This window comes from Arabidopsis thaliana, assembly GCF_000001735.4.
Source record: "Arabidopsis thaliana chromosome 1 sequence".
In the NCBI taxonomy this organism is placed as follows: Eukaryota; Viridiplantae; Streptophyta; class Magnoliopsida; order Brassicales; family Brassicaceae; genus Arabidopsis; species Arabidopsis thaliana.
Genome location: NC_003070.9, coordinates 16,581,565 through 16,594,468, shown reverse-complemented (window position 1 = coordinate 16,594,468; position 12,904 = coordinate 16,581,565). Strand labels below are relative to the sequence as shown.

At 34.1% G+C, this 12,904-nt stretch overlaps 1 protein-coding gene, 1 non-coding gene and 1 pseudogene across 4 annotated transcripts; 1 reads left to right on the top strand and 2 right to left on the bottom strand.

The window, feature by feature from the left end:
* Positions 1 to 4,961: 4,961 nt before the first annotated feature.
* On the bottom strand, positions 4,962 to 8,706 carry AT1G43830 (annotated as a pseudogene; the record flags this gene model as incomplete). The annotated part of the gene is made up of 1 exon: positions 4,962 to 8,706.
* On the top strand, positions 8,693 to 8,764 carry AT1G43820. Its single transcript has one exon. It is a non-coding gene; the product is annotated as a tRNA-Asp (tRNA).
* A 1,148-nt stretch (positions 8,765 to 9,912) lies between these two features.
* Positions 9,913 to 12,385, bottom strand: AT1G43815 (uncharacterized protein). Of its 2 annotated transcripts, NM_001333221.1 has the most exons (4): positions 11,978 to 12,385; positions 11,879 to 11,901; positions 10,991 to 11,179; positions 9,913 to 10,215 (listed from the first exon to the last, which is right to left on the bottom strand). In NM_001333221.1, exons 1-2 carry the CDS (start codon positions 12,243 to 12,245, stop codon positions 11,894 to 11,896), a joined length of 276 nt encoding a protein of 91 aa, NP_001320858.1. In that variant the 5' UTR covers positions 12,246 to 12,385; the 3' UTR covers positions 9,913 to 10,215; positions 10,991 to 11,179; positions 11,879 to 11,893. The 2 variants fall into 2 exon arrangements, with proteins under 2 accessions (NP_001320858.1, NP_001320857.1); NM_001333222.1 differs by lacking the exon at positions 9,913 to 10,215 and having other exon boundaries at positions 10,937 to 11,179.
* Between the last annotated feature and the right edge of the window lie 519 nt (positions 12,386 to 12,904).

Here is a 12,904-nt window from a genome sequence, read left to right as displayed (position 1 = left end):
CACTTTAGTTAGAACCCACATTCATGTCCTGAGTCTACTACGCAGACAGTTAGTTCTGGCGGTCTTGGCAAATGTGAGACCAATATATTTGCACATTTGATATCTCTTTGTTGCTTAAGATGATAAAAATAAGTAACCCATGATATGCAGGAAATTGAAGGGTTATGAATTACAGCTGTTTAGTAACACGCGTGTTGAATAAATTTGACATTGCACATAGCCTAAATGGGTAACCATCGTAGATAGGCTAAGACTATGTACAATGGACATGTTGAATAAAAGATTCAACTGTTTAATGTTTGCAATGGAAGTGTTGAAAACTCAAAAATATATATGTGGATTAATAAGTGTTGAATAAATTCAAAAAATATTGAAAGTTTGTTTTTTGAGTCCACATATGCCACATGTTACCATGTTATTGGGGTATGCGTTTCACACGCGTTCTCTACAAGTGAAAAGTTCACTTTCTTTTTTCTTTTTTTTTTAAAAAAATTTTCTTCAGATAATGACACTTGTTATATTATTATTGTCATTTGAGATTTTGAAGATTTTTTTTATCCCATCTTATATATTTACAATCAATTATTATATAAATAACAATTTATAAAAATATATATTTATATGAAAATTTATAACTTTTTAATCTCTATAAATAGAAACTTGGTTCATTTCATTCGGACACATAAAAAACAATATTTTTACTATAGTTTTCTTCTTATTCTCCAAAAAATTATTGTTTTTATTTTTAATTTTGTTTTTGTGAAATAGATTTTAATAATAATTCTTCACAAAATTCCGTTAATTTTCCATTTCCTTACCCTAATTCCAATAATAATTCTATCCAAAATTCTACTAATTATCCTTTCCCCTACCCAAATTCTAATAATTATCAATATCATAATCTATCTTTCAACCAGTCTCATAATGTCTTAAATTATGGGTTTTCACCAAATTTTTCAGTACTATCAACTGTTACAAACAATCATCAATATTATGGGTTGATGATGTCATGAATTGCAAGGAGATCTAGTCAAACACATCTGGGCGAAATTCAGAATATTCAGAAATTAAAAAGATTTTTATGTCGCTATTTGTTGTGTGATTTTAGAGTTTTATTGTTTGTGAGTTGATCCGTATACATTTTAAAGTGAAGTTTGTTTATTATTAATAGTGTTGTGTGCTTGTATTGTATTTTAAATCAAAATTTGTAATATTATTTTGTTTTAATAATAATTATTTGTTTTTTTTTTCAAAAATATCAGTTACGAACATAAAATAATTAATTTTGTTAATCTAATTTAATTTGTGGATATTTTAATTTTATTTATTAATAATCTATATATACATTTTTGGAGGGGATTTTTGAAGATAATGTTGAAGATTTGAGCCATAATTCAACAATTAATTCAACTGGGTGGGTTTTACCCGGTTTAACTCTGTTCGGATCCTGGATAACATGTTTAATTCTATTCTGATCTTGGATAACATTAATTTTTGGAAAAGTTACCTAAAAACTAATAATTAAAAACGAAAATTAATGATTTAATTACCAAATTTAATATAAACAATATCTCTAAACTAACAATATTTCTTATTTACCTTAACTACTTTCCTAAAATATTTCTACCTAATTTAAACATAAATATATAATTCTTCTTTCATTTTTATTTGATCTTATACTTTATTTATTTTGAATTTATATAAAATATATATAGTTAATAAAATATTATATTTTTTCTGAATATAATGTAATTCAAATTTTTTTAAAACGGACATATATTATTCAACCTATGAAGAAATAATATGTGTACAATGTCGCACATCGCTTAGAAAAATTGGACAATGCTTCAGACCCATATTATAAAAGGACCAAAATGATTCTGATTTCGAATGAGTAGAAAGCTTGATTTATCAGGCGTCTAAAATTAAAATAGTTATCCGATTTTACTCGATTTTTTATTTTAAAAAATTGAAACTTTAAAATATTTCAAGAAATTATAAATATTATAACTTTATCAAAAGTTAAATATTAAAATTTTAAAAACTTTTTATAAAGTTTATCTTTAAAAAATGCTTTAAATATTTATAATTTTAAAACTTATAAAGTTTTAAAAATTGTAAATTGAATTTTACAAAAAATTTAAACATTATAAATATAGAAAAAATATATTAATACGAGACGATATATTACAGGAAAAATCTTAAATATAACAATCAAAATTCAATGATGAATTTTGGGTCGATATTGTATTTTTTTAAGTTTCAAATTTTATAATATTGAAATTTATAAGAAAATGACAAAATTATGTTTAATTTCACGGGACTGGGTTATATGGTAGAACGGGTTTTGGTGGATAATAATTACGATTTTAGAATGTCCCACATCGCTTAAAAAAATTGGACAATGGTCAAGAGCCATACTATAAAAAGGACCAAAATGATTTTGATTACGAATGAGCATGAAACTTGACTTATTAGGTGTACAAAATTAAAATGGTTTGTTTAATAGGGTTATTTATTTAAAAAATTGAAACTTTATAAAGTTTAAAAAATTATAAATTAAATTTTACAAAAAATTTAAACAATATAAAAGATATTAATACGGGACGATATACTGAGAGAGAAATCTTAGATATAATACTCAAAATTCAATGATGAAGTTTGGGTCAATATTAATCTTTTTTGAAGTTTTTAATTTTATAAATATTTGAAATTTATAATAAAATGACAAATTTGTGTTTAATTTCACGGGACGGGGTTATATGGTGTGACGGGTTTGAGTGGATAATAACATGGGATAGTATGCTATGGAAAAAAACATATAATAACAATCATAATATAATTATATAATCTTAAACACTAAACAAAATTAACAATATTAAAAAAAAACACTTAAAACTTTAATTTTTTTAAAACACATTTTGATTCTTTTATAAGAAATTTAAACATTATAAATATTTAAACTTTATAATACTGGTGAAATTTTAGAATTGACTGTTTGGGTTGATAAGAATTTGCGATAGAACTAGAAGTTAAATCCTAGAATGACAATCAAAATATAGTTATACAATTAAATACTACCATGAGTGAAATCCTAGAATTGACGAGTTTGAATCGATATTAATATGGGATGGTGTACTACGGGTGATATTTTAGAATTGACTGGTTTGGGTTGATAATAATTTGCGATAGAATTAGGAGTAAAATTCTAGAATGACAATTAAAATATAATTATACAATTAAATACTACCACGGGTAAAATCCTAGAATTGACGGGCTTGATTCGATATTAATATGGGATGGTGTACTACGAGTGATATTTTAGAATTGACTAGTTTCGGTTGATAATAATTTGCGATAGAATTAGGAGTGAAATCCTAGAATGACAATTAAAATATAATTATACAATTAAATACTACTACGAGTGAAATCCTAGAATTGACGGGTTTGATTCGATATTAATATGGGATGGTGTACTACGGGTGAAATCCGAGAAACAACAATCAAAATACAATTATACAATATTAAACATTTAACAAAATAAACAAATACAACTTAAAACTTTAAAATTTGAGTTATAAAATTTCGTCTCGCGGTGAATTATACATTTAAATCAAACAATAGCATAAATTTATTAAATCATCCTAAAAAATATCTAATTATTTTTTATTTAATAAAAATATAGGGCCGCGGTATACCGCGGGTTAATATTTAGTTAGTATTATTATGTAATCACAAAATATAAATTTTAAAAAATAATGAAATAAAACTAGTGTTGAATTTTATTAAACAAAACCATTGGAATGTTTAAAATATAAGAAGGTGTTGAATTATTATGTGGAGGAAAGAGAAAATGATGTAGAGTGTTAAAAAGTGAAAAATGTGGGTGTTGAATTTTTTTACCATTGTACATAGCCTACTATGAGGGTGTTAAATTATTTGTTTCAGCTTTTGAGATGATACAATGGAGTGTTGAATTTTTATTGTTGATGACATGGATTACTTCATGTTGAATATTCTCAACATGTTGAATCGGAAGAAATTGAGTATTACCCATCCACATGTCAACTTATTATTGAATGAAATTATTTTTGGAAGTTAAATAAAAATAAAGATATATGCTTCATTTTTATTGGTTACTCAGATTTTTGATATTTTTTTTTTATCCAAATTATTTGAACTTAATTATTTTATAGTATATTATATATATTTTTTATGCTAAAATTCATAATATACTCTATAATAAATACTTGTTTCATATGATTTGCATACAGAAAAAAACAAATTCTATAAAATGGATCCCAACAATAACCCTTTAAACACCCAAAATTCTTCTAATAATCTTTTTAGCTACCAAAATCCCAACAATGATCAATTTCAAAACTAGTTTTCCAACCAATCCAAAAATATACCAAATTATGTTTTTTTACCAAATTTCTTCATGCCGTCAGCTATTCCAAACCATCAACCATATCATGCAACGATGATGTCATAACCATCTCAATCACATCATGAAATGCAAGCAGATTTAGTGAAACACATATGGGCAAAATTCGGTAATTAAAAAGATTTTAAAGTATTTATGGATGATTTAAAATTGTTTTTGAATTGAGTTTCTTGTTTTCATTAAGTTATGTGTGTTTTATTTAATTGAGGTGTGTATTTTATTAAATTGTAGCATGTGTTTATTAATACATTGTGTTGCATATTATGTTTTTTGTAACTTTATTTATCTTCATAATGAATATCTATATATTTTCTTTATATACTATCTGGAAAAGAAATTAAGAATCTAAAATTTAAAAGAAACAAAATTATTAACTCTTCATTATTTTTATTTGATTTTAATCGCTAATAGTTATTAATATATAATTATAAAATTAGAAAACATAAATAAGAAAATGAATATAAACTAATATAAAATAAAAGTGGGGTAGAATGTTGAATTTTATTAAACAAAATTGATATCCCTACAACTTTAGCCAGGATAGCTTGGATCTGCTTGTTACTAACCTCGACTTGTCCACTAGTCTGAGGGTGATAAGGAGTAGCTACCTTGTGCTTAACCTCATTCTTTCTCAAAAACCTTATTGATAAAGTGTGAGCCCCCATCGCTTATCACTACCCTTGGAATACCAAATCTTGGGAAAATGATGGTTTTAAAAAGTTTTAAAACTACTTTGGAGTCATTTGTTGGGCTAGCTATTGCTTCCACCCATTTTGACACATAATCCACAGCTACCAAGATGTACTTGTTTCCATATGAAGCTGGCTCGAAAGGTCCCATAAAGTCGATTCCCCATACATCGAAAACCTCTACTTCAAGGATTGGGTTCTGAGGCATCTCATTTCTCCTAGAGATGTTCCCAACTCGCTGGCATCGATCACATCTCGTTATGTGCTCATGTGCATCTTTAAACATAGAAGGCCACCATAATCCCGCTTGTAGAACCTTCTGAACTGTCTTGAAAGTAGCAAAGTGACCTCCATAAGGTGAATTGTGACAAAGCTCTAACACTCCCTGAACTTCCTCTTCAGCAATACATCTTCTAAACAAACCATCTACTCCCTTCTTATACAAGACTGGCTCATCCCAATAGTAGTGATTAATGTCTCTGAAAAACTTTTTCTTCTGGTAGGAGCTTAACTCACTAGGGACTATTCCAGCAGTTAAGTAGTTAACAAGATCCACATACCAAGGCAATTTTCCACTCCTTGTAGCACACATTGTTTCAATCTTAAACTTGTCAAAACTGGTACCAACTGCTAGGAGTTGTTCTTCGGGCATAGAATCATCAATTGGGACTGCCTCTGTCATCCTCATTCTTGAAAGGTGATCTGCTACCCCATTCTCTGATCCTCTCTTGTCAACAATCTCCATGTCAAATTCTTGCAGAAATAGTATCCATCTCAAAAGTCTAGGTTTAGTGTCTTTTTTTGCATAGATGTGCTTCAAGGCTGCATGATCTGTATAGACAGTGACTTTTGAACCAACCAAGTAACTCCTGAACTTCTCAAAAGCGAAGACTACAACCAATAATTCCTTCTCAGTGGTTGCATACCTACTCTGAGTGTCGTCCAAGGTCCTGCTAGCATAGTAGATCACATGAAGCTTCTTGTCAATCCTTTGACCTAGAACTGCTCCTACAGCATAATCTGAAGCATCACACATAATCTCAAAAGGGTGGTTCCAGTTAGGTGCTTGCACAATGGGTGCCAACACCAAGGCTTCTTTAATGGAGTGGAAAGCCTTCAAACAGTCTTCATCAAAATCAAACTCGGCCTCTTTGCATAGCAGACGAGTCAGAGGTCTAGCAATCTTGGAAAAATCCTTGATGAATCTCCTGTAGAATCCCGCATGTCCCAAAAAGCTCCTAATATCCTTAACCGTCTTAAGCGGTTGCAACCGAACCATAACGTCAATCTTGGCTTTATCAACCTCAATCCCCTTTCCTGAGATTTTGTGCCCAAGCACTATTCCTTCTTGAACCATGAAGTGTCACTTCTCCCAGTTGAGAACTAAGTTTGTCTCCTCGCACCTTTCTAGAACCTTACACAAGTTTAACAAACATGAGGAGAAAGAGGATCCATAGACTGAGAAATCGTCCATGAATACCTCCATTATCTTCTCGATGAAATCCGAGAATATAGAAGTCATGCTCTTCGCTGGAAAGTTCCAGGAGCATTACACAAACCAAAAGGCATCCTCTTATAAGCAAAAGTTCCATAGGGGCAAGTAAAAGTAATCTTTTCCTGATCATTAGGGTGAATAGCAATTTGAAAGAAACCACTATAACCATCAAGAAAACAGTAATAAACATGATTAGCTAGCCTTTCTAACATTTGGTCAATGAATGGCAAAGGAAAATGATCTTTTCTAGTTGCAGCATTCAATTTCCTATAATCAATGCACATTCTATGTCCTGTTATAGTTCTAGTAGGAATGAGCTCATCATGATCATTTTTAATTACAGTCATTCCCCCCTTCTTAGGAACACAGTGAACTGGTGAGACCCAAGTGCTATCAGAAATAGGATTAGATAATATCAGCATCGAGCAATTTCAGAATTTCCTTTTTTACCACATCTTTTAAATTTGGATTTAGCCTTCTTTGCGGTTCAACACTAGAATATGATTCATTTTCAAGATGAATTCTATGAGTACATAAGCTAGGTGAAATTCTCTTAATGTCTGCTAATGAATATCCAATTGCTCTCCTATACTTCCTAAGTTTGGTCAATAATTGATGCCTTGTTCATCACTCAATTCATCATTTATGATAACAGGATAAGTGTCATTAGGACCAAGAAATGCGTACCTCAGACCTTTTGGGAGAGGCTTAAGGTCAACCTTTGGAGCTTTGAGTTCTTACCAATCATCAGAGATGCTGCTCAATCGAGTGTCCTCGGTTGTTCCAACCGAGTTTGGTTCCTCTGTTATCTTGTTCGATTGACTGCTAGAGTACACAGGTCGAGTAGAACTTTCTTCACTTTTTGTGACTGAACTGACCTCCTCTGAACAGATATTCAACTCCTCAAATGTCTCCCATGCTTCTACCGGTCTATGGGAGTCTAATAAATCTGTGTAACCCTGAGTTTCTAGGTATAGGTATCCCTCTTCTCCATCCTTGGTAAGAGCACTCTGTAAATGATCTTTCTCATTAAGTTCCTCAAGCAACTCATCTGCCAATCTATCAATCTCTTCAATATAGAAAACTTGACCTGGAATGGTTGGCTTCCTCATGGTTTTCTTAATATCAAAGGTCATATTGAGGTTTCCTCAAAGGTTTAGATCAATTTTACCTTTTCTGACATCTAAGAAGGGTCTTCCCAATATGAGAGGATCCTTAGGTTCTTCATCCATTTCTAGAACCACGAAGTCAGTTGGGATTTCTACTGATCCGATCCTCACCGGCAAATCTTCCAACATGCCATGAGGTATTCTCACTGACCTATCAGCAAGAACTAGCTGAATGTAGCATGCTTTGTACTTGGAGAATCCTAGCCTTTTTTTACTTTGGACGAGCTGCTGAAATATAGTTGTAAAGTCTGGATCAGGTGGGGTTGGTATTGGTGGAGTTGGGATAGGGTGTGAACCGGGGTTGAAACTATTGGGGAATGGAACGTAGGGCGGAGGTTGATGCTGATACGGAGGATAAACCGGAGGGTGTGGGTGAACCACAGTGTTGTTGCGGTAGGGGTTGTTGGAAGGAGGTGGCTTGTAGTTGTTGTATCCTTTGTTGTAGCCACCTTGATTCTGTATGTAGCTCACTTCCTCATATGAGTAGGACTGCCCTTCTTGAATCTGCTGTTGCTCCTCGTCGGTGATGTAGTGAATAGGTCTCTCAACAATTGGTCTTGGTAGAGCAATGACCAACTTATCGATCTTGGCATTCAAAGCATGTAATTCCTTTATGTGTCCGTCCTCGTTATCAGTGGCACCTCGAATGGAACGATCAAATTCATCGCAATAATTCCCATCAGATTGAGCCAAGTTTTCGACAAGTTCCCATCCAGAGGCAACGTCTTTGTTGAGAAAGTTAGAATTAGAAGCTGTATCCAAGAGTAGCCTGATCTTGGGCAAGGCACCTCAGTATAGCGTACTGAGGAGGGAGGCTTTCTTGAATTTGTGGTGAGGGCACTGAGTGGTATATCCTTTGAAACGTTCCCATGCGGCAGAAAATGATTCAGAAGTCGTTGTAGTATAGTGGTAAGGATTCCCGCCTGTCACGCGGGTGACCCGGGTTCGATCCTCGGCAACGACGCCAAATTGATACAAGGGTTTTGTGTGTCAATTCCCTAAATGCATCTTATGTCATTGCAGCATTTAAGGTGTCAATCCAAATGGGTGTAATTGCTAACAATCAGGATATGATCAGAGAATACTAAGTCAAGCCAAGTTTAGATGACTTGGATTATCTAACAACCTAAGTGATCATGCAAGAATGAAACTAGACTAAGCAGAAGATAAAGAACTCAAATAACAAGAGCAGAAATGAAACTAAAGACCAGGAACTGTCAAATGCAAGAACAAGAAAGTAAACCAAGCACAAAGGTAAGCACTCGGTCGAGCATGAAACTAAACAGGTCGAGTACAATACTAAAAACACCAATTTTGCACGAGACGAACAGAGTACTAAAAACACGAGTTTTGCACGATAAAACGAAACAGAGCTCTTAAGAATGGGGTAATTGGTCTTAGTGGACTCCTCAATCCAGTAGCTAACTAACAAACTCAATCAAGTTATCCCTAGACAATAGATTCAAAACCAAATCAATCCACTTTCGTGACAATGATTCTCATAATTTTAGAACTTCCTAATCTCAATTTTCATTGATGAAACATAATAAAGCAGGCTTTAAACACCAATCTATTAAATTCAATAAGCAATCTGAACATCCAAGGTCTTGGGCTATAATCTACAAATCTCTGAAATTAGTTGGTTCAGAACTTTCATCAAGCACTTGTTAGGTGGAGAAAGTCTGAAATCAATTTTCAATTGATTAGAAAGAAAATAACATTAAGAACTCCTAAAACAGAAGGGAAACATGCATTTATAAACTTAGCTAGCTAAAGAACAGAGGAATCCACCTAAACCTAACCCATCCTCAAGAACTCCGAATAAGACTACTCAGAACAATGAAGAACATCATAGAACAAAACCCAGAAAATTCATAAAACTCAGAAATCATTATAAACTTAGCAAATGATAGATCTCAATAAGATAAACAAGTTTGCAGAAGAAATCAAATCCAAATTCTCAACACAACAACCAGAAAATGCAAAAGAAATCTAAAAACCCTAATATCCAGCAAACAAAGCAAAGATATTTTGGGCAAAAACATAAGAGGTCTATTTATAGGCAATCCTAGGATGCCCTAATTGGGAAAAAAACAAAATGGGAAAGTCGGCGCTGCACCACTCGGGTCTTGGCCGAGTAGAAAAGTCGAGTGACTTCCTCTTGGTCACATCACTCGGGTCTTGGTCGAGTGGCTTGGTCGAGCAGCTTCTCTTCTTCCTTAAGTGCATTACTCGGCCTCCAGCCGAGTGCCTTGGTCGAGTAGACTCCTTGTTCTTCAAGTGTGCTCCGCTCGGCCTCCAGCCGAGTATATAAGCCGAGTATAGTTTAAGTCCTTCCTTAGATCCCCCGAACTCGAGTCTGTCCATCCCTTGTGCTAGAAACCTCCAAGTTGAGTCCAAAAGTACCTGATTCACCTGTAAAACACTCCAAATGCAAGTATGCTATGTAATGCAATGCAAAATGTGCAAAAGAAGGAAAAGAGACTAAGAATGCATGAAAAGAGACATGAAACTAAGCTAAATGTATAAAAAACAAGAGCTTAAAAAAGTTAAAATCTAGTGTTATCAGTGTCACATTTGTCTCTTATGTGTTTCGTCTTTGTTTTACTGCCATGAGTTCTTGTTGTCTCCTGGTTGAGTCAGCTGGCATTCTTGTTTTTCTCCTTCATCGTTTAGCTAGGATTAGATTTTAAATGTTGTGTACAGACTTGTTGGTCTTCAACTGGGAAAACTTTTGGTTTGTTTAATTTAAGTTTCGATTTGGAGTTTTGTGGTTGTGGTCAGAACGGTAAGATCATTTGGGTTTTGTGGTTACAGAGAAGTTGATAGTAATTTCAGACGTGCTCGATCTACGGTGTGATTTGAAGAATAGTATATTTTTATTGCTTGATTTTGCCCAAGGTTTTGATGTCATTCATGTGCTTATTGACGTTTCTAAGCCTTTAATGTAGCTTTGTCGTGGGTTGCATTTATGTCCACCATGCCTTTGCATTTCCTCTCACCCTTAGCCTCCTCGCACATCCTTTGAATCTCTTTGGACTCGGTCCTTCTGTAAGTAGAAGTTTTTTTTGTATGTTTATTATGGAGGTCTTCAAAGTTTGAAGAGTTTTCTTCTCCTTGTTGTTCACTATGGGTGTTATTTATCTCGTTCTTGCAACAAGTTTCTTTGTTTGTTAAATCTCGTTCTCACCTGCAATGTCTCTACCTCACGACGTGCTTGTAGAGTCGCTTCTTCCTCTATTTTGCGGTTGGCGTCCTCCAGCTGTGATTGCAAGGAAGTGAAAGAAGAACTGTTTTGTATGTACTTCCGCTTCTTATTGATGTACCTCCCTAAGCTTCTAATTCTTAAATATACCCCTCTCTCGTTTGTGACAGATAACTGCATAAACAAAAGAAAAGATGATCAAAGTGATAAAAAAAATTAAAAAGAGATTAACCGCATTGCTTGTGAAGACCAAGACCATTACGGTCCGACATTCGAGCTGTTGATGTGGTTGAACTATTAGCAATGGCTTCTTATATGTCCCAATACTCACACATTTCTTTCCAAAATGTCTTCTCAATCCATGGCGGTTGATCCCTTGCTCGCTTTGAGCAAGCCTTAGAAACCATGTCCTTCATACGTAGCTAACAAATTTTGTAGAATTTGTCTTCAATCACACCGGTTAGTGAGGGATGCCATGTCTATATTTTTTACAAAACAAGAGGAGAGTTTGATGTAAGTGATCAAACAGCCAAACCGAATGTATACATACAGTAGTAAAAGATTAAGAGGAGATAGAAGTTTACGGCGAATTCGAGGAAGTATATGTGTCTTTTTCAGTAGGTACACATCTCCAACTGTAAAATGACCCATCAAACGTGTTTGTAAATATCTTTATGATCTTTCTGATCAGATTACCATTGTCATGACCAAACCTACAATCACATAAACCAATTAGCAGACCTAATCTACTCGACATCTATATATATACACATATTATTCAATATTAATCATAAACCTAATCTAATCATCATCTATATACAAACCTAATATACTCGGCATCTATATACAAACAAGGTAAGAGGAGATGCTTACCATAGGGTTTCAAGCTCAAATGTAGGAGAGATGACCGTCATATATTTCTCACGACTTGGCATGAGAAGCAACTCATGTAGAGGAGCAAGCACATCTTATGGGAGAGTTGAATACCTTTTAACATCTTCCTAGACTCAGCTTCCTCATCTTCTTCTTCCTCTGCACGTGAGTTTTGAGCTTGGAGCCGTGATGTGATACAGAGGCTCGAGGTGGAGGATTTGACGCTTCCCATTGTTGATTCAAGATTGGAGACTGGTTGGACACTTCCCGTTGAACTGTCGCAGGAGACTGATTGAACGCTTCCCGTTGAACCGCTGATGGAGGTTGTTTCGACGTGGATGCTAGACGATGAACAGATCCTCCACATTGAGGTTGAGTCGATCCAGAGCCTCGAGGAGATCCAGAGGCTCGAGGAGATACAGATCCACGAGGAGATCCTTCGCACGATTGGAAAAGATGCGTCGAAGGAGGATAGTCTTTGAGACTAGGACCCGTTGGAGGCTGTGCAATCGAATTTCTATCATAATCTTGAAGTGGGGCTTGACAGTTCGCTGACATGAACTCGTATTAGCTGGGAAGACCACTGGGTCTTCGATTCAACACCGCGGAAGAAGTGGGTCGATTTGGGGAAATCTTCGATCCCCTTCATCTTCCTCTCTTGCCTTTTCCACCACGAGAAGCCATCAATTGAAGCTAAGAGATGAGAGATTGAGAGGATTGAATCTGAGAAATGAGAGATTGAGAGGATTGAATCTGAGAAATGAGAGAATTGAAATGGAATTGAGAGGATTAGAGAAAGGGGATTAGGGTTAGGGTTCGTCGAGAATAGGAGAAAGGTGATTAGGGTTTCCGAAAACGAGTTTATATACTTTAGACTGATGGGCTACAATAACTGGATTGAGCCGATAAAACCCAATTAAATGTCCAAATAGAATATGTGAGTTGTTAAATAGTAGCCAGAATAGAGACGTATCAGCGACTATTTTCATCAGTTTCAAATTAAAGACTTATTAGCGACTAATGTCT

Bases quoted from the DNA above. Each gene is read 5' to 3' on its own strand.
- AT1G43815 (NM_001333221.1), bottom strand. From the start codon at position 12,245: ATGTGGAGGATCTGTTCATCGTCTAGCATCCACGTCGAAACAACCTCC.